Source organism: Anomaloglossus baeobatrachus, chromosome 7 (assembly GCF_048569485.1).
Source record: "Anomaloglossus baeobatrachus isolate aAnoBae1 chromosome 7, aAnoBae1.hap1, whole genome shotgun sequence".
NCBI classification, from domain to species: Eukaryota; Metazoa; Chordata; class Amphibia; order Anura; family Aromobatidae; genus Anomaloglossus; species Anomaloglossus baeobatrachus.
The window spans coordinates 43,633,397-43,655,268 of NC_134359.1; the positions used below are offsets into that span (position 1 = coordinate 43,633,397).

Below are 21,872 nucleotides of genomic sequence, written 5' to 3' on the forward strand. Positions count from 1 at the left end.
ATTTAGGTGATAATGGACTGAATCCGCAGACCAGTCAGCCTCAACGAGAGTGATCTCCGTTATCTCTGCTAAAATCCAAAATCTCATTCCAGGAATTGTGGCTCCTCGGGTTCTGAGCGACTCACCTGGTACGTTGAGACGGGAGATGCAATATAGGGGGTGATGGATGTTTGGGTGATCATTCTGTTTGTGGCAATGCTGTATGGCGGGGGATAGAACCTGCAAAATATACAAAGAGGTATCTAAGACAAAAATGCTTAATGTGTCTTCCCATGAGGAAATAAAATGTAAAGAATGAAATGTGAACTACAAGATTCAGTATGGTGACCCTCAGTGCTTATATCTGCAAAGACATCATCTTCTCACAGCTGTGCGTGATGTGGCCTCATTTTTAAAGAGAACCCCCACCAAATACCCTTTGGATATGCCAGAAATGTGAAACATGGGAATAAACCTTATAAAGCATATACAACTAGTCCCTAAAATTGTGGATTTTTCAATATTGTTGTCTGAGTAGTATTTCTTAACATAAACCCCCATAGTCCAGAAACCATCAGCACAATTTATAAAAGCTAGTATTCAAGTTAAGGAAGAATGAATGAAAAGGCACTTCCCGATAATAAAACTTCTAATCTTTATTGAAGCCTCATAAAAAAAAAAAAAAACACAACATGTAAAACCGCACAGCAGGTATGCAAGAGACATCTAGATGACAGACGTTTTGCGCTTTCCAGTGCTTCTATAGGTTAAGTTAGTCTGACATGTTTCGCCGCTAAGCTGGCTTCATCAGGGGTACAAAGCATACATGCGCTATAAGCTCTTGACTTGTGAGAAGCGTAATAACAAGAAAAAGCTTGAATCATTTCACCCTTGGGGCTGTTACAAACATCCGGTTTTTCGCCGGATTGGCGGATCCGGCGCACTTCAGTACAGTGTGATTCAGTACAATGGCAGAGCGACAAGCTCCGTCACATGCTGTCATGTGACCGGAGTTTGTAACCCGGACGTTGCCGCGCTGCCATTGTACTGTATCACACTGTACTAGAGTGCGCCGGATCCGCCAATCCGGCGAAAAGCCGAATATGTGAAAAAAAAGCCGAATATGTGAAACGGCCCTATAGTGCATGGAAAAGACTCCAGCAAACAGAATTAGAAGAAAAAAAAAATCAGCACTTTTTCCGAAATAAATGCCAATGGCATTGACCAAGGACCACGAAGGTCAGAAACATGTTGCCTTGCTCCTAGCCTATGCTCTCTACCTTGGAAGTATTTTTTGGATGTATTTTATCCGTTAAATAAGAGTTTTTGAATTTTATTCCGGGACAAGTGCTGTTATTTTTTTTTTTTTAATTCTATAAGCCCTTGATGGTTAGTGGCGAAACAAGTGAGGGGTGCTTGTATGGTAGGTTTTTATCAATTGTCTGCAGTAAACTGCCACCACAATTGACATCACGAAAAACAACTAGAACAGCAATAGAAGAGTTGAGAAAATGCTCAATTAAACAGTAATATTGGAAAATACACAATTTAGATTGTTAAAATTCTATTTAGTTGTACCAAATAAAAATATAAATTTAAGTGGATATGGTCAAAGGGGGACATTTTTTAAAAAAATTTGGCCAATTGTTGATGCATCCTGTATACCCTATACTGCCATTCTGTGTTGCGAACCCATTATTTAATAGATAGAATAATAGAATAATAATAATAATAATATTTATTCATTTATATAGCGCTATTAATTCTATAGCACTTTACATATATTGGCAACACTGTCCCCATTGGGGCTCCCAATCTACGGTCCCTAACTGTATGTTTTTGGAATGTGGGAGGAAACCGGAGAACCCGGAGGAAACCCACGCAAACACGGGGAGAACATACAAACTCCTTGCAGATGGTGTCCTTGGTGGGAATTGAACCCAGGACTCCAGCAGCACTATAGTTCATTATATGGACAACACAAACATGAAATTAAAAAGTTTAGAGTTGGGAAAATCACCTTCTGACATACCCATTTTGAATAGCAGCAGTGGGATCATAAGTCAGCGTCATTCCAGCCTGTGAAGAAGAAATATGTTCTCATCACCATCACACACAGTGCGCAGAAATCAAAAACCAGAGTAAAGCGATTTGCAACATGCTCAATCAAAGCCATTTCTTAACTAAAAGGCTACATCAACTTAATTATATTGCTCCTGTGCTTCTAAAAGATGAGGAAACTTTACAAATGATCTTAAAGCGCACCAAATCAGCAGGATTTTCCTATATAACCTACAACCAGTGTTATACTGGCGCTATCAGGCTGATTCTATACATACCTTTAGTTCTCAGCTAGGATGTATAGGTTTTGAAAAACAAGCAAGTTTGTAAAATGAGCAGCTTTTTGATTGGCAGCAGCTGCTGATCAGCTGATAGCTGGGGTGGGGTTTGATAGTGATTTCCGTCCCCCTGCCTGTTCCTCCCCCTATTTTTGCTAATTCTATTATAGAATCATTTCAGTAAGTGGCTAGAAGGACCTTTGCTGATATCATACCCATGTGACCAGAAGGGGTGGGGCCTCAGCCAACATAGCGGATACCAGGAAGCAACATTTTTCTGTTGGCTGAGGCCCCACCCTTTTTAGTCACATGGGTATGACATCAGCACAGGCCCTTCTGGCCACTTAGTAAAACGCTTCTAAAATGGAATTCGCATAAATAAAAGGGGGTAGGAACAACAGGAAGGGGGTGGGAATCACTATCATAACTTCCCCCAGCTATCAGCTGATCGGCAGCTGCTGCCATTCAAAAAGTTGAAAACTTTTTTTGAGGCAGTTTCATTTTAGGATGAGACTTGACTAGGAGTTTAGTAAATTGGATCAATTTTACAGCAAATATACCAAATGATATGTCCGCTTTTACAACAATTCTTCTATTACCCATTATATCCTAAATGAAAAATAATCAAATTGCAAATAGTGCCTGTTTAAATGGGAATAAATCAGTAGGTTTTTGCTATGTAATCTGAGAGCAGTGTGATGTAGGTGCCAAGAGCCTGATTCCAGGGATGTGTCACTTACTGGACTACTTGGTGCAGTTTTGCTAGTTACCCTGCTTTCTCTGCTGTAGATGTAGCAATAGTCAGAATGCTGAGCTGTATATGTTGCGGACGGGGAACAGACTACTGCAGGGGGCTGCTCGGGACGCTGTGATCCGGAATCGTTGCTGTGGCTCGAGTGGCAGCCGGACCCGGGCTCGTGCAGCTGTCCGTCCTCACAACTGAATAAAAGGGGTTATTTACAGAGGAGAGTTTGTCAGTGACGCCACCGGTGGGTCGCGGTGATTGTTGGTGACACCGCCACTGCCTTGGTATGGGGCACCCGGGGCTGATGGATCGGGGCAGCAGGATGATATCCCCTCCACAGGTAGGGGAGGTGTAGTCCCGGGGCCCAGGTGTAGGTGATATGCTGGGACGCAGTCTGCAGGGCTGGACGGGATGATACCGGTGTACTCACTGTTTTGAATAAAGTCACAGAGTCCAGATAGTAAACCAAGTGCCAGATACCGATAGCCTACGGAGGGGTGTGCTTGGGTCCTACACACCGGTAAGACAGAACAGTGGCCCTTCCTCCTGCACTTCTGTGTTGTTCTCCTGTGTGTTGACTAGTCCGCATGAAATGGGGAAAGTTCACTCCCTGTGACTTTTGTGTATTGGGAGCTGTGGCCCGCGAGATCTGACCCTTGGGATTTTTGCAGGCACTTGCAGACGCCCTATCCCCTGCGTTGGGCTTCCGTCTCGCTCTATCTGGGCTGCTGGTGGGACAAGACGTGGAATCTTGTTCCCTGCTGGCTAATTGACAAGGTGCTTAAAGCTGTGCCCGCCCTAGGGTCCAGGTACCCAGACTGTGCACGGCCTCCGGACCGGATTCCCGCTGTCGGCACCAGCGGGCTACAACCCTGCCCTGGTCCACTTAAGGTCTCACGCGACCGGATCTCCGTCGCCTGTGGCCCTGCTCTGCCGTCTGCCACCTAGTCAGCTCAGGTAGTCCGGGAGCTACAACCCCCGACCACACTACTCTCTCTTCCTGTCTCTACTTCACTCTCCTCACTAGACTCACTTGTTTCTTCCCCGCAACACCTCAGGACCCCTAGGTGGGCGTCACCATCTGCCTGGCTCCGCCCACTGGTGTGTCCCTATTGTCCTGGAGGGGACTAGGCTTTTGTGGCTGGTGTATGTACCTGTGTGTGGGTTTGTGTTGGAAGGCCAGGGAGGAGAGAATCCTGCATCTGGAAGATGGATGCAGTTTTCTGTGGAAACCTTATTTGTTAAGGGCGTCACATATATAACCACACCCACACCACTGATTGGCAGCTTCCTGTATACACTGTCGGCTGCCTATCAGTGGTGGGGGTGTGTTTACATAGATTAGCTAGACTGCCTGGCAGGAGACACCTAATCCTGCAATGATAATCTCCTGCTAAGAAAACACTGATTGTTTTGAAACCCCAGCAAGCTTCTGCACAAATGACATCTGTGGAATGAGGCTCTCTGCTCCAACATTATGCTGCACTCCGATTACATAGCAAAAACCTGACGACAGATTCCTTTAACATATTTTATTGTTTTAGGTCTACAGCTCATGTTTCCGTAGATGTATACTACAAACAAAACTTGTGTTTAGTCCGAGTCATCTGCCCCCTTATCTTGATAACCTAATGGTAAGAACTGGGTGCAGATGTTCTGGCATACGGATTAGACTTTCACGCCCTGAACCCTGATTAGAAGTGAAAAGTCACAAGGACTGGCCCTTCCATTCTCTAATGACCCCTCCATACACATTAGACCAACAGTGACCAAACACACTGATACTTTGTGTATTGGGGCCTCCCGGCTCTAACCCCAACTGACGAGGTCACTGGTATTTACTAGGTCCCAAAACTTAATGATATTGCGGCACACATCATAACTTCGCAACACAAACTAATAAATGCCAGAGATGAAGACTTCCCTGGTCTGGCTGCCATTGACGAGTGGCCAGTACAACAGAGAAAATCTTTTTTGTGCAACGAAGGAGTGTATGGAACGATAATAGTGGTGGCTACATCTCAAACTATCAATTAGAGGGTCAAGTATGGTTGATAGGTACTTTTGAAATAATAAATTCAAGACTATTAATGTCCCTTGCAACCAGGGGTGGACATACAATTGGTGCAACTTGTGCAGCCGCACAGGGGCCGAAGAGGTAATGGGACCACCCCACTCCCAAAGTAGGTGACATTGTGCATTATGATGAGCTACTGGAGTGGAAAGGGCCCATGTTTTGTTCTTTCATGGGGGCCATATTGTGTCTGAGCTCGCTCCTGCTTTTAACAAAGGCTGTTGAGCGAACACTACCATGCTCGGTACTTGTAACGAGTAGATATATGGTCGGATGGGTGCAAAAAGAGTTCCCGAGTATAATGCGAGTCAATGGGGGAACTTGAGCATTTTCTGGGAGATCTTCCGGAAAAATGCTTGAGATCTCCATTGACTACTACCATTATACTTGGGTACTCAAATTGCGCCCATCCCACTACTCTTTACAAGTACCGAGCACCCGAGCATTGTAGTGCCTGCTCATCACTAGTTACGTGTACTGAGCACCCGAGCATGGTAGTGCCCGCTCATCACTAGTTACTAGTACTGAGCACCCGAGCATGGTAGTGCTCGATCACTAGTTACGAATACCGAGCACCCGAGCATGGTAGTGCCCGCTCATCACTAGTTACCAGTACTGAGCACCCGAACATGGTAGTGCTTGCTCATCACTAGTTACGAGTACTGAGCACCCGAGCATGGTAGTGCTCGCTCATCACTAGTTACGAGTACTGAGCACCTGAGCATGGTAGTGCCCGCTCATCACTAGTTACCAGTACAGAGCACCTGAGCATGGTAGTGCCCGCTCATCACTAGTTACGAATACCGAGCACCCGAGCATGGTAGTGCCCGCTCATCACTAGTTACGAGTACTGAGCACCCGAACATGGTAGTGCTCGCTCATCACTAGTTACGAGTACTGAGCACCCGAGCATGGTAGTGCCCGCTCATCACTAGTTACGAATACTGAGCACCCGAGCATGGTAGTGCTCGCTCATCACTAGTTACGAATACTGAGCACCCGAGCATGGTAGTGCCCGCTCATCACTAGTTACGAATACCGAGCACCCGAGCATGGTAGTGTTCGCTCAACACTAGTTACGAGTACTGAGCACCCGAGCATGGTAGTGCTCGCTCATCACTAGTTACGAGTACTGAGCACCTGAGCATGGTAGTGCTCGCTCATCACTAGTTACGAGTACTGAGCACCCGAGCATGGTAGTGCTCGCTCATCACTAGTTACGAGTACTGAGCACCCGAGCATGGTAGTGCCCGCTCATCACTAGTTACGAATACTGAGCACCCGAGCATGGTAGTGCTCGCTCATCACTAGTTACGAATACTGAGCACCCGAGCATGGTAGTGCCCGCTCATCACTAGTTACGAATACCGAGCACCCGAGCATGGTAGTGTTCGCTCAACACTAGTTACGAGTACTGAGCACCCGAGCATGGTAGTGCCCGCTCATCACTAGTTACGAATACTGAGCACCCGAGCATGGTAGTGCTCGCTCATCACTAGTTACGAGTACTGAGCACCTCAGCATGGTAGTGCTCGCTCATCACTAGTTACGAGTACTGAGCAGCCGAGCATGGTAGTGCTCGCTCATTACTACGGATAAGCTCTGCATAGACAAATCGTACAATATTTTTATAATTAGTGCTACTTCCACAATAGAAATGTGGATGGTCCAGCCAGTGGAACCCCCAGCGATCCCGAAAACATGGGCACTTGGTTTAGAGAACAAGTCAAGAATGTAGGCTTGCTTGGGACTGCTGGAAATAGTGCTGCACATACTCAACTGGCTCTCCATTCAAACAAGATGGAGAACCCAGTTTTCTCAGGATGTCTGAGGGTCCAAGCAGTTGGATTCCCTGGCAATCAGTAAGTTATTCCCTATTCTATGGATAGGGGACAAAATTTGCAAAGTTGCAAATTTTTAAATTTCCATTTATAGACTGCAAAAGTCCACATGGGCTTCAAGCATCGCTATATCAACACCATTCAATGACTGGGGCTGAGGGAGGAGGTCGCCATTTAGAACTTGCAACCATGTAGCAGAAGATGGCAATTTCAGGCAACTCTGCATAAAACGAGTCTTTTTTGCAGATATAGAATCTGGATTGGAAGGTGTAGTTAATATATCTTTCGTTTTCAACTTTTAAACTATCGGTGTAAAAAGGTCAGGGATGAGCATGGAAGCGAAGCACAAGCAAATCGTAGAGCGAGCAGCTGCAGAAAGGAGGGCACCAACCTGTCAAACACACCCAAGCCATGCCTGCTCCAAGCCAAGAAGTCTTATATGAGTCATGGATTTAAGCTACTCATTCATGCCCCCACCCTGAAGTTTTATGGAAACACTTACAAGTCTCACCTCGCCCTCTCTCGGCCAGGCTCTTCCATTTTGGACGTATTTGTTCTGGGTCTGTCTCTTCTTCTGTCCTCCATCAGCAAACTTACAGAGCAGGGCTTCTGTGGGGGCTACAAAAAACAAAAAGGTGCAAAAAATTAAAAGCCAATTTATCCATCATGTACTTTCCTAGAGGACTGCTCAACATGTTAAATTGTAACTTACAAACTTATTAAACCTTGATACAACGTTTGCGGTCCATCATCAAATATTAGAACTGGAATTAATTATTTTGCTACGAAGTTATTTGGTATTTCCATCATCAACAGACTTTTGTATTAGGCTTGTTTCACACATCCAGCATTTCGCCAGATTGCCGGATCCGGCACACTCCAGTACAATGCAATACTGTACAATGGCATCACGGCAAGCTCCGATGACACGTGACCGGAGGATGTGACCGGAGCATGCCGCGACACCATTGTACAGTATTGCATTGTACTGGAGTGTGCCAGATCCGGCAATCTGGCGAAATGCCGGATGTGTGAAACGGGCCCAAGTCATATGAAACTAAGTCAACTTATCTGCAGGGTATATGAAAGGGGCTGTCCAGGACTGTGTGTATGGGGACCTTAAGGAGAGGCCATCAATATCAGACTAATGATGGCTGCACCCACAGATATGGACGTGTTCAGCCGATATTCTAATGTGCATTGGTAGTGCCAGGCAATTAATCATTTAGGGAGATTTCAACTGGTCATCTCCAATTTCGGACAGTCAATTTCTTAACTCTCCAGGATAAAAAGGTGGTGGCAGAGATGTCCGTCAGTGGCTTTCTCAGAAAACACAGGATTGCTTGGCACAAGTATGTGCTCATGTACAGTATATGGGAGAGATGGCTGTCTGCCACATGAAAGCATTGTTCTGCCATCAGTGATCTTAGGGCTAGGACACACCGAGTAAAACGGTCCGCGTGGAATGCAATTAAAAAAATATAAATAAATGCATTCCATCCTGACCCATGTTACTCTATGGGGCCATTCCCATCTGCGATTTTTTTTCTCAGCCCTAACACTAGAAGTCATTTAACATTTCTACCTTTGGAACCCAGAGATGGGTCGAATGACCTGAAGGATTTTAGCTAACATCCTATAATCACCGTCTTTTGTTCTGTAATTAAGGCCATTACTGTCGCACCACAGGAGGTTGTTGTTTTCCCATTGAGTTTAGCCATTTAGTTTCTAGTTAGTTCTATTCAGTTTATCATCAGTCATTTGACCCTCTTTCCGGACTTCAGCGGGGAGCTCGAAATTTCTGGGACTTCTAGTGTTAATCGGACCGAGAAAACAGTCGCAGCATTATGCTGGTGAAATACGATCATTTTCACTCGCACCCATACGTGTCTATGGATGCAAGAGAAACATCAGACTGCACTCGGATGACACCGGAGTGCAGTGCAATAATCGCATCAGCTGGCCATGGAGGAGATAGGGAGATTAGTCCCTTCCTGTCCTCCTCAGCTGTGATCAGATTGCAGGATCGAATCACAGTGGTATGACACTCGGCTCACACTCGCAGCACGGCGGGAGCAGAGAGTCGCATCCCATGAACTTGTATCGGATGCCATACCCTTGTGTGGGCTCCAGTCCTAAGGTGTATGGCCGGCTTTACAATAAGTCATAAATATTAGACCGGGTCGGTGGTCTGACACCCGGCATCTCAATCAATTAACATGACCCGCTGCGGCCATACATAGTGTCCAATGATTGGTGCACAGCTCCATACACAGTGTAAGTGTAGTGGTTATTCTAAGGTAGTGCATGTTAGCGTTCATGCCAAAAAATAAAATGCATTCCCTTTCCCTCCCCCTCCAAAAAAACTGGATCCTCATTTTAACGGCAAAGGCACTATGCGGCCTTTTGACTGTAAAAGGCAGAATAATGCAAAAGCATATGGAAAGTGATTGGTGTGAGGAGCGGGGGACGGAGTGCCTCCTGGCGCCAGCCGTATGACAGCCAGCAAGAGACCTCATTTGTGAGAACCTGCAGTCAGCCGTCCCCATGCTTAATTTATGTTTACACTCAGACGCTTCCCTTGACATCAGCCTGAAAATTTTTACATAGTCAATTAACACATCAGTCAATTTGCAGCCTGTGAACATGTTAGGACACATCCTGCCAAACTGATATGCAAAAATAAATAAAAAAAAAAAAAAAAATCAGAAGATATATGTTGCACCTTGCAAATCAACAACAGAAGCTTTAATATGCGAAAATTACGAAGGGTGAGAAATAAAAAAGGAGTCGCATCCTAATGGTGAAACTTTGCTGGTGTTATGGAGGACTTGGAAGCAAAGCGACAGTTCTCTTTGGGGCTAATTTGGAGCTTGCGGCCCCGAGCCCGGGTATCCCTGTTCTCCGGTCTTTAGCTGGCATCTACAGAAATGATCCCAGTATACCTGCTGAGCGGTGCACCGGGGGGAGCGCACAGCGGCTCAACCAGACTTATTATTCCATCTTATCCCCTCTCAGATCAGTCTCTGTGAATGTACCGCAGCCTCAAGCAAGCTCATTTTCTAACAAAGGGCTGGAAGAGACGATGTCTACATCCTGGCTCGGATACGGCTTCATAATTAAAGCTCTGCTAGATATGACGGAAACAAAGATGCATGGCAATCTTATTAACAATGCGTTCCTAATGGCTGCTCAGTCAGAGCTCGCTCTTATTGGAAAGAGGGGCAGCTGGGAATAAATACGGTGTCTTCAGGGTAGCACACGAGTATTACGAGGCTACGGTGGAACAGAAAGCTGGTCAAATTTACGAAGATCAGAGGACAGTGCTTATTAAAGCTATGGGGCGGTAGGGTTTTTTGTTTACAGGAACTGGATAAAAGAACCTCATCATTTCCATGACACTTGGGCCAAGTCCACATCTCCAGCTTTGCCAACAATACAGTTCTTCTGGCGCAGGAGTCCTACTTGAGTTTGGGTCATCCCTAGGCACAGCCCAGGTTTGGTCTTGTCTCTAGTTTGCACCGATGCTATACTGTCATGCGGTGTGTAATGGCAGCGTCAGGCTCTGTTCACACTGACTGCAAAGCCCGAGAGGCAACCTGATGTCTACTAATTGTTCAGCCAGAGCTGGGCGTCGGCTGTTTCATGTGCTCTGTTCCTCGGTGCTGCAGGAGTTAATTTCTGCTGACCTGGGGAACTCTGCTAGGAGCTCAGGTTGCCAATTGCTAATCAAAGTCATCTACTTCCTATATAAGATTCTGGATCTCAATACTCAGCGCCAATTATAGCTTCTGTTTTTGCTCCAAGCAATACCGGTCTTGTTGGTGAACCTGTTGATTGTGATCTCGCTGCGACATTGAGTGGTGTGAATGTTACCCTGTTGTGAGTTACTTTATTTCCTTTTTCTTTGCTCACCTGCACACATATTGTCTTTCCTTTGTGTTTTGAATGCAGTGTGTTAGAGTTTCTATTCTCCCTTGTCCGTGTCGCTTTGTGGGGTTTTGTTATTAGGTTTTCAGGCCCACCTTGAGGGTGGGGGAGAGGGGGAGTAAGACGAGGGCTGAGACAGGAGTCAGGGTCTCGCTGGGGGCTCGGACCTGGCTACCATCAAGCCTACCTTCGAGATAAGAGACAGCGCAGGGTCTCGTGTCTGAGGGCCAGCCTAGGGGTCCGTGACCTGTCAGTAATTACTTCATGAAATATACACGGCTTGGATATATGGAGTTAAACACGAGCTCAACATGCTGGTAGCTTGCCAGGCAGTGTCGTCCATCCAAATCCCAATCCTGCAAACTTGCCATTATGGAGGCAACAGAGGAGGGAAGGGTCCACGTCAAACCTACGACATCTGGCTTTCCAACAAGAGCAAAGCTGCCGCCATAGCCTGACAAATAAGATCCTGATGCTGGTCAGCATCAGAACATCATGTGCCGCCATACATACAAATTCCTCTGTGGGTTCTGAATTAATTTTAGGGACTGATCTTGGGTATTCGCTAATCCAATGGATCAGATCTTGGATACAATTTAATTTTAAAAGGTCTGATTAAGTTTATTGTCCGTTCTAAAGTTTAGCCATCTGATCGGAGTCTGCATGAGTTTAGAGGGCTGGTGTTTTATTTGTTCGGGACCAACGTCTTAAAGAATTTTAGGGTATGATTTTCTTACAAATAATTCATAGTTCTACAAGTTTTACAAAACAGACACACAACCATTTTAAAGCCAATTGGGTATGTCTGATTTCGGATTGCCGATCACTTTGTTCTCCTGGAGATAAGCCAGAGTCAGACGTCTGGTGACCGCTTTATCCCCAGAGAGCACAGGAATACTTGGTCGAACAAGTGCCTGTGTATGGGAGAGACGGCAGAGATTACCGTAGGCCAAATGATCGGTGAAAGCATTGTTTGGCCAACAGCCTTCTAATACGAGTATGTATGGCCGGCTTTAACGCAATTTTATTAATTGGTTAAAATCGTTTTACACCCCTTTTCAAAAGCGGTCCATATCCTTTACGGCAGTTCCTTTACGTTTCAAGTCCTTTTAATTAAATGTAACTTAGTGCTTTATTCTGCACAATCTTCCTTAATGTTGAATTTTATATGCAATTACTAACAGCTCCACCACACCAAAAGGCTATAAAAGTAACCATCTAAAGCTTTTATGGATCCGACACGCCTCAATATGAACATACACATCACGAGAGGCGGATCTGCAAATACTCAGCCGGAATTAAAGCATGAGACATCGGGTTGTGATAATTCTGATATAAATTACTCCTTATCGACAATAACAGTGTAACGCCAAGAATGATTCTATCAAATACATAAGTCATACAATGAGGTTTCAGATTTTTTTTTTTTTTTTGCAACTAGCTCATAAATCTGTTTTTTTCCCCCAGCACATGCTATAATTACTGGCAGCTCAGGTGCTGTATCTGGAAGGTGTGCCTATTGATGTATCAGTGGTGAATCATATATAATTACATTTATTTCTAAATCACTCATCCTCCTGATTCACAGACCTGAGAAATGCATGATTCAATCCCCGGGAAAAAAAATAAATAAAATATAATATAATTTTAAATAATATTATATAATATACATTTTATATAATATTATATAATATAATTTTATATAATATAATATAATTTTATATAATATAATTTTATATAATATAATATATTATATATTGTACATGAAAGAAAAATATTGACTATGATCCTCATGCACGAAAGGGTCTTTTTTGCAGGTGTCTGCAACAAAGTATACAGTTGAAATATACTCTGACTATTGCCTTTTTATGCATTTAATCCGTCTCTTTTGATAATATATATATATATATATATATATATATATATATATATATATAAAAATATGTTTATATATGTCTCCATAGTAACAGACTACAAACAATCTTTGTAGTCTGCCCTGCTCTAATATGTAAAAATACATATATTTTTCATTGATCCAGAAAATATCATGGGGGTTAACCCTGCAGATCAGACTACAAAGATCGTTTGTAGTCTGTTACTATGGTACCATTTTTCTCCCCTAAAGCCCTAAAGATTCCTTGCAACGTCGATTAATTTTAAAGTGCATTCAACTCCTCAGAGATAGATATATGTGTGTGTATATATCCATCTCTCTATATCTCCTTATATCTATATATCTCTGTCTGTATATCTCTCTCGAATATATAATTATATTTATATATATATATATATATATATATATATATATATATATATTTTACACATACATACATACATGCATACATACACACACAAATACACATACACACACACACACATATATACATAAATACATACATACATATAGAGACACACGCTACTAACAGCATATTCCTACACGTACCTAAAATTAAAAACAAACAAAACATTGACTATGCACAAACTTGGTTTAGTTCAACAACTGCTTCTTAAATGCTGAGCCTTTAAAAACAACATAAATAAGTGGATAATACAAACCTGATACACCAGGAAGAGTCTTAATAAACTTTCCATTAAAATGATTGATGACGGCTTCACATTTCTCGGTCGATTCCATCCTAAAAGCAAAGAAATAGAAAAACTAATATCAAGTCGTAAAAGAAAAAAAAATAAATAAAATAGGGAACCTGTCACATAATATGGCAGAATAAATTTGCTAATGTTGTCCTTCTGCTCATTTTAAAAATGGGAGTCAGGGGAATTTTTTCCAGTAGTTGATCTCTGAAGTTTTTGGCACAATTCACCAATCCTCACCTTGCAAATCCAACTCCACGACTGGTACCGCTGGAATCACGGAGTATCCTTGTAGAGATAACCTGTCCGAATGGCTTCAACATATTTTCAAGCTCTTGCTCGTCCATCGATAGAGGCAAATTGGATATATACAGGTTTGTTGGGTCCTGCTCTTGTTGCTAAACAAATTAAAAAAAAAAAGATTTAGAATTTGACTTGGATGCAAGAAAAAAAAAAAAAAAAAATATAAAAAAGTTTAGCCATTTAGATTTTTTTTTTTTATATTAAACATTTTCAGGATGTAATTCAATAGCAGGAGGTCCCCAACCTGTCACACCTTAAGAGTCACATCCAGTTCAGAGAGAGGGACGCGAGCCACATCCAGTTCAGAGAGAGGGACGCGAGCCACATCCAGCTCAGAGAGAGGGACGCGAGCCACATCCAGCTCAGAGAGAGGGACGCGAGCCACATCCAGCTCAGAGAGAGGGACGCGAGCCACATCCAGCTCAGAGAGAGGGACGCGAGCCACATCCAGCTCAGAGAGAGGGACGCGAGCCACATCCAGCTCAGAGAGAGGGACGCGAGCCACATCCAGCTCAGAGAGAGGGACGCGAGCCACATCCAGCTCAGAGAGAGGGACGCGAGCCACATCCAGCTCAGAGAGAGGGACGCGAGCCACATCCAGCTCAGAGAGAGGGACGCGAGCCACATCCAGCTCAGAGAGAGGGACGCGAGCCACATCCAGCTCAGAGAGAGGGACACGAGCCACATCCAGCTCAGAGAGAGGGACGCGAGCCACATCCAGCTCAGAGAGAGGGACGCGAGCCACATCCAGCTCAGAGAGAGGGACACGAGCCACATCCAGCTCAGAGAGAGGCTCGCGAGCCACATCCAGGTGCTGCAACTCACAGTAGCAACACCCAGAGCCCCTATTACCAGTAATGACAGCCATAGCTTTTGCACAGGACTTACACTGAGGCAGTATAGCAAGATCCAGGAGTTCCTAACTTACCCCCAATTCAGGTCTGCTCTTTTGTACAGGGATATTTACAAACATTACCATCTGGAGACCTACTCATCATAGCGGATTGCTAGACATGGTGCTAATGCACCAAGCTGGAAGACAGCAGCATGCCGCACATTTTGGTTTTGAAAGCTCCTAAGACCACAAGTTGGGGACTCCTGCGCTATAGCTTATAATGAGAACCTGATCACACAAATTTGTGGATCATATGGATTTGACAACAATTTGTCACACTTTAGGCTGCTGCCACTAGACACCTCAGGTGGTGGCCTACTTCCCTAGATTATCAAGGGTTGGCCACTTTGAAAATAAACAGCTCGACTCTTCTTTCCTGAAGACACCTCTACGTATTAGTTGGTCGGTCTGTGCTGACAAGGTTTGTCTAATGTGTACGGCCTTCTTAAAAAGGGTATAGATATGGGCAACTTTAGAGTTTTGGTTTTTTTTTTATGTAAATTGATGTTATTTTGGGGAAAAAAAATAATTGTAGTTTCATTAAAAATGTTGCACCACTTGACGTCTAGACTTTTCCTTGCACATTGCTGTTGCAGAGCAAGATAATAAGATAATCAAGAATCCATCAGTGATCTTATTTTGTCTTCTGCTTTGGTCATAAATGAGCTGAGAAGACCAAAGTCCACGTCAAGGGTGGTCTGACCCTTCATGTGGTCATAAATCAGCTGAGAGGAGAGCAAAATAAAGAGAGAAGAGTTAAGGTCCCATTACACATAGCGACGTACCAGTGATCCCACCTGGAAGGAATCGCTGGAACGTTGCTACATAGTCGCTGTTGAGATGTCAATTGGGCAGATCTCCACAGCGACCCGTGTAACGACGGCTCCCTGAATACTCAGAACCGGCGCTCGGTCTCCTGCCGTCAAACACGCCAATGCGTGCTGCACAGCGGGAGACCAATGAGCAAAAAATGGTCCCGATCGTTGTGTCACGATCAGCGACCTCGCAGCAGGGGACCGCTTGCTGCTGCTTGTCACACACAGATATCGCTGGCGAGGTCGCTGATACGTCACAAAACCTGTGACGTTTCAGCGATCTCGCTGTGTGACGGGGGATTTAAACTCTCCATCACAAATTATCAGCCAGCCCAAATCAAGCAGTCCGGATACTGCAAAGAAACAAAAAGGCCAAAGCAGAGCAACAAACAAAAAAAAAAAAAAAAAAAATTGCAAAAATTATTCTATCCCTAAATATATGCATTTAAGTTAAAAATATATGGACCTGAAGGAGTCTATATATTTCTGCCGTCAGTAGAATATATTTTTTTTGCCATGAATTGAGTAAAATTAAAAAGTGTAAACCATGCAGCACCCATTACGAGAAACGTTTTTGAGAGGTGCCCAGATACGTACAATTACAAGGCTCTTAATGGTCCCACAGACCATAGCTACGCTTACCATGCTTTGTGCCTGGCTTATAGAGGGTGATCCTGAGTAAAGAACACGACACTATAATAAAACAGCAATAAAATACGTTGGATCAGTCCTAACATAGCACAAAATCTTCTAGAGATCGACATCTGAACGTCTCAGATTTGTTTCGTCGCTGGGGCTTTTTTCAAAGCTTAAAGACATCCAGGTCACAACTTGGGTTTATCTCATGGAATCTATAGCATGTCAGAAATTTCTATTTTTAAGGAGTCGAGTGATGTTTCTAGACTACACATACCTGCATGTGAACATGATCAATAACCACACAGCAGGTTTGGGGAGTTCCTACTAAAATCTATGTCTCTGACCTTCTTAAGGCTATGTGCGCACTAGAGCTTTTTACCCGCGGATTTACCCGCGGATTTGCCGCAGAAATTTCTTGAGAAATGTCTGCAATCTTTGTGCAGACATTTCCCAGCAAATTCTATGGAAAAAAAAAATAGCTGTGGGCACTGGTGCGGATTTTTCTCAAGAAATTTCCGCGAGAAGAATTTCTCGAGAAACTTTCTTGAGAAAATGAACATGTCCATTATTTCCGCAGGTACCCTGCGGATTTCGGCAGTACAGCCTGCAGAAATCCGCAGGGAACCACCCGCGGGAAAATCGCGGCAATTCCGCGGCTATTCCACGGCTAATCCGGATTTGGTGCGGATTTTTTCCGGAGGTCCGGAAATCTTTCACTCCCAGAAGTTTCTCGAGAAAGTTTCTTGAGAAACTTCACATTTCTAGTGCGCACATAGCCTAAGACTACAGATGCTTTAGCATTATCGAAAAATATTACATTTTGGCAAATAGAAGAAATATTATTAGACTAATGCACCGGAAAAGCGGACAATTTCCCCCCCAAAAAATCAATTACAATCTAGGAGAAGAGGTGACCAAGAACAAAAAGCTGCATGATAGATATGGAGAATATTTTTTTTTGTAGCCTTGTAGGAGGCTTGATCTATGAGGAAAGACGAGACTGAACTTCATCAACAATTCCAAAATGAGAGGTTTTCTTTTTGAATGTTTAATTGCACCCTTTATCAGCAAAAACTGAAGTGGACTTTGTTGCGTTAACGCATAATGGCTGTTCCTGATGCCACAGTTTCGGGGCTGCACAGCACATGTGACGGAATAGTGGCCGCGGCTGAGTACTGCCGTATCCACCCCCTATTGATATATTGATGCGAATAGGGGGAAGATAATAAGTACCCAGCCATGGCCACTTTACAGCTGACAAAGCTGTGGAGCTCCGAAACTAAGTAGTTCCAGCGGTCTGTGGCACTGGGAACAGCTGATCTGGGATAATCTGTGTTGCACCCCCACCGATCAGGCATTGATGGCCTATCCCAAGGATAAGTCATCAATATTAAAGTCCTGGAAAAGTCTTTTAAGGTAATAATTCTACTACAGTCCATCAAGAGGGACCCATATGTGAAAACTTCCTTTTCCCCTTACTAAAAACAGGTGGGGAATTATCAATCACTCTCTACACCACAATTACATCCAAATACTATAGAGGAGTGAATCGATTTGAGGCAAATTGATGTCAAATTTTAAGAAAGTTGTAATGTAAAAATCGACAAAAAATGCTCATTGCCAATTTACACGATGCAGAAGATTGCATGAGTCTGAAAAAGAATCACATGACCTGAGGCATAGCCGGGTGGGCTTCCTAATAACATCATATAGCACAGTCTATCATGGGCTGTATAAAAGCCGAGGCAGGGAATGCAGCACAGCACTTAATTTGGGGTGAATCATTTAAGTGAGACAATTTTAGCCAAAGAAATAATCGAATCTTGCGAATCTGCAAGAAAATTTTGTGCCCAGAACACTAAGGTTTACGCACATCCATGTTTCACCGTCCGTAGATACAGCACAATTTCCGAAATGGTGAAAGGTCTCCAAAAACAAACTCAAAAGCGTCATGAAATAAATAAAGACTTAAAGGGGCGGTTCACTACTCTGCAGTAGTGACCACGTGTCTGTAAAACGGATAGGGAAGGCTTTTTGTAAATACCTTGTGTTGTCAATTTAGCCTCTGACCGGTGCTATTGCGGTCTGCTCTTCCCCATCGCGTGACACCCCACCCCACCCCCGTGACCTCTGGGATCCGGTGACGTCACATCAATCTCCAGTTGACCTGACATCACCGCGGCTGGGCCCAGTCTTCCTGAGTGACTGGGCTGCGTTTCACCGCTCGACACAGGACAGCATCTCTCCTGCTTGCGGTGCTCTGCAGTGAAGGCGAGCGCACGAAAGATGCTGGGCTGTGAAACGACACCCACAGTCCAGTCACTCAGGGAGATTGGGGCTGCCTCGGTGATGTCAAGTCAACAGCAAGTTGCTGTGACATCACTGGATCCCAGAGGTCATGGAGCCCGAGGTGTCACGCGATGGGGGAAGAGTGGACCACGATAGTGCCGCTCAGAGGCTGAATAAGGCAACACAAGGTATTCACAGAAAGCCTCCTTATCAGTTTAACAGAGATGTGGTCACTACTGCAGAGTAGTGAACCACCTCTTTAAGTTCAGGTTAGGAAACCTGCAACCATCCAGGGAGATAGATGTATAATATTGACCTGACCTGTTGGGACTTCCTAAGCCACCAAACAGGTCTTACACATGTGGCAATGCCCTACTGGAACTTGACAAATCCTCATCTATCACTGCACATTAGTTCATTGGTACTATATCCTAGCTTGACTACAAAAACAAAAACATTTTGGTCAATTGCTTCCTACAACAGAATGTTTGTTTTTGTTTTAATTTTTAGGTGAAAATAAATTGCGGTGCAAGATCAGAAACATTTCGCACAATTTAATGCAAAAAACCATTACACATGATACCAGTGCATGTAACCTTTACAGGTTTATTTTCCCGTAGGAGTTGAATGGCATTTCAAATATTTCTATACGAGTTCTATTACTTGTGCCATGTTTGCTGCTTGCACGCATTCTCTAATTCTTTTTACATAATTGCAAATACCAGAGCGATAACGACGATATATGCGCAATTTTCTCATGTAGTATAAAGGAGCGATGTGAGAAAACAGCACGTCAAAAGGGGGAGAAATTCTCTGCTGCTACAATGTCAGTGGATTTGGAAAATATTTTTTTCAATTTTTTTTTTTTTTAACATTGCTCTCCATGTTTATCACTGCGATAAATTTAAACATTTAAAAGGAGACATTTCTTTCAATTTTACAGGTTTTAAAAAAGGAAGATGTCACCTCCATAAACTAAATTTACCTGCGGATATATTGATCATCTGCAAGTAAATATTTATATCATGAGCAGACTTACTGGATCAGTGGCTGCAGGGAAAAAAAAAAAGTTATATCCTCACTGTGGCCGCTCACGTTGTCATTGGGGCGGTGCTCTAATCATTCCAAGGCACATCGCACTCACTTGCTGCAGGGCAGACAGTCAATCAATGTGCCGAAAAGTAATTCCAGCACGTAGTGAGTGGTGATTGTAACCTCTCCTTGTACTGCCCCAATAACTGTTAGTGAGCAGCTGCAGGGAGAACATACCTTCATTTTCTCCCTGTAGCTGCTGCTCCAGGCAACCAGCCAGGCATTATTTAAATGCTATGATGATTTTTTTTTTTTTAAAGTTTACTCAAGTATCTGCTCCTCTGCACTCTGTACTGTGTCGCCAAACAATCTCCTAGGACAAACACCTGGCGGGGGGGGGGGGGGGGGGGAATTACGTAACCACTGCGCTTTGTTCTTGTCAAGATAGAATGTAGAGGCAGTAGCAGATCAGTAACCAGTGACTGTCTGCAGCGGTCAAGTGATCGTAAATAGGGATGATCGAATACTTCGATTATCCGGCTTTACGAATATTTTCCGAATACCTTGCCGCTATTCGATGCGAAATGTAAGTCTATGGGAAGCCCAGATAGTTCCGAATAGTTGTTGTTCGAGTTTCCCATAGACTTACATTGCGCATCCAAAATTCTCGAATAGTCGAATAGCGGCGAGGTATTCGGAAAATATTCTCGAAGCCGAATAATCGAAGTATTCGATCATCCCTAATCGTAAAAATTGGGGAACATTATACAAAGTGCAAAGAAGCAGCGCTTGTCTCAGAGGCGAATATACATCTATATCTTGCTCTCCATGTCTATCTATCAATCTATCTATATCAATGGGCCCATTAGATTAACTTTTAAATAAATTTGCAGGCATCTTTATGCTTAAAGACTCTTTCCACCAAGAAATTTGGCCAACAGCTTTCTTTTTAGACTACTCCCATTGGGAAACAGTCGGGAGGACCCCATACACAGACAGGTGGCCAGTCTCCCTGAAATCCACATTACCTAAAGTGTATGAGGGCCTTAATGTTCTATATCACTCTCCAAAATGTAAAACTGAAGTTTATTGTAGTGAAGACATCAATGTCCGATTGGCAGAGGTTCAACCGGTATAACCTAGCCAATAACGAGAGAAAAGAGGCAGCGGTGCCAAGAATACAAAGCACCACCTTCTCTACCGTTGGCTCCGCAAGAGCCTTTTTTTGTTAGGGCATCCATTAACCATATGGAGTTTTTGAGACAACTTTGCTGTGGATTTCACCCTATGCATTGCAAATGATGAAACCATGAAAATCTGAAATCCGCTCTGCAGGTCAATTGCTGCTGCAAATTTTTGTTCATAGCTTGTGGATAAGCTTTGATAAAACCTTTAAATCTCCCACTTGTGAATATACTCTCATGATTCATGATTAAAGAGAACCTGTCAGCAGGATATCGCATTATAAAGTAAATACATGGCCATAATGGCGCTGTGGTAGTGATTAAATGGATACCTGCAGTGAAGGAATCTGGTCTTTGGTTGCTGACTAATCTTCCTCTAAAATTTTCATGATCTTGTCATCTGTGCATCACTTTTGCATCGGGGCTGGACTTGTGGGTAACCTTCGCCTCCCCTCCGCCTGCCTCCTCTGTTTCTTCTACAGGTTACTGATTATTCAATTATCTGCCTCCTTTCTGAAATTCCACACAGCCACCATGATTGCTGAGGACAGCACATGCGCAATGTGATTCTGTGGGCAGTGTGCAGGTCTTCAATAACATGGCGCCCGATGCACAGTCCGAGATTTCAGCTCAGTGACCTCTTTCATTAAGCCAACATCTTGATCTGTGCATGTGCTGCCACTTTACTGAAAACCGTGCGTAGTGTGATTGTACAGACGGTCTTCAATAAAATGGCATCTGTTGTGCACATGCGCATTGATATTTTGGCTTAAAGGCCACTTTACATGCTGCGATATCGGTACTGATATCGCTAGCGTGGGTACCCGCCCCCATCGGTTGTGCGACATGGGCAAATCACTGCCCGTGGCGCACAACATCGCCCGGACCCGTCACACTACTTACCTGCCCTGAGACGTCGCTGTGACGGGCAAAACGCCTCCTTTCTAAGGGGGCGGTTCGTTCAGCGACGTCACAGCTGCGTCACTGAACTGCCGCCCAATAAAAGCGATGAAAAGATGAGCAGGACGAACATCCCGCCCACCTCCTTCCTTCCGCATTGCGAGCAGGAGGCAGGTAAGGAGAGGTTACTCGTTCCTGCGGTGTCACACGTACCGATGTGTGCTGCCGCAGGAACGAGGAACAACTTCGTTACTAAGTCTGGGGACTTCCGATCATGCGCAATGAGCCAAAATCCAGCGTCTGGTGCGGTGGCAG

The 21,872-nt window shown here is 44.1% G+C and overlaps 1 protein-coding gene across 1 annotated transcript in view; it reads right to left on the bottom strand.

The window, feature by feature from the left end:
• The window catches only part of RBMS1 (RNA binding motif single stranded interacting protein 1), a 230,367-nt gene that overhangs the window by 37,165 nt on the left and 171,330 nt on the right, over positions 1–21,872 (bottom strand). Inside the window, exons 8-12 of the mRNA XM_075317260.1 lie at positions 13,741–13,898; positions 13,465–13,544; positions 7,481–7,596; positions 2,000–2,058; positions 126–219 (exon numbers count right to left, since the gene is read on the bottom strand). Of these exons, the coding sequence (XP_075173375.1) occupies positions 126–219; positions 2,000–2,058; positions 7,481–7,596; positions 13,465–13,544; positions 13,741–13,898 (507 nt within the window). The remainder of the gene's footprint in view (positions 1–125; positions 220–1,999; positions 2,059–7,480; positions 7,597–13,464; positions 13,545–13,740; positions 13,899–21,872) is intronic.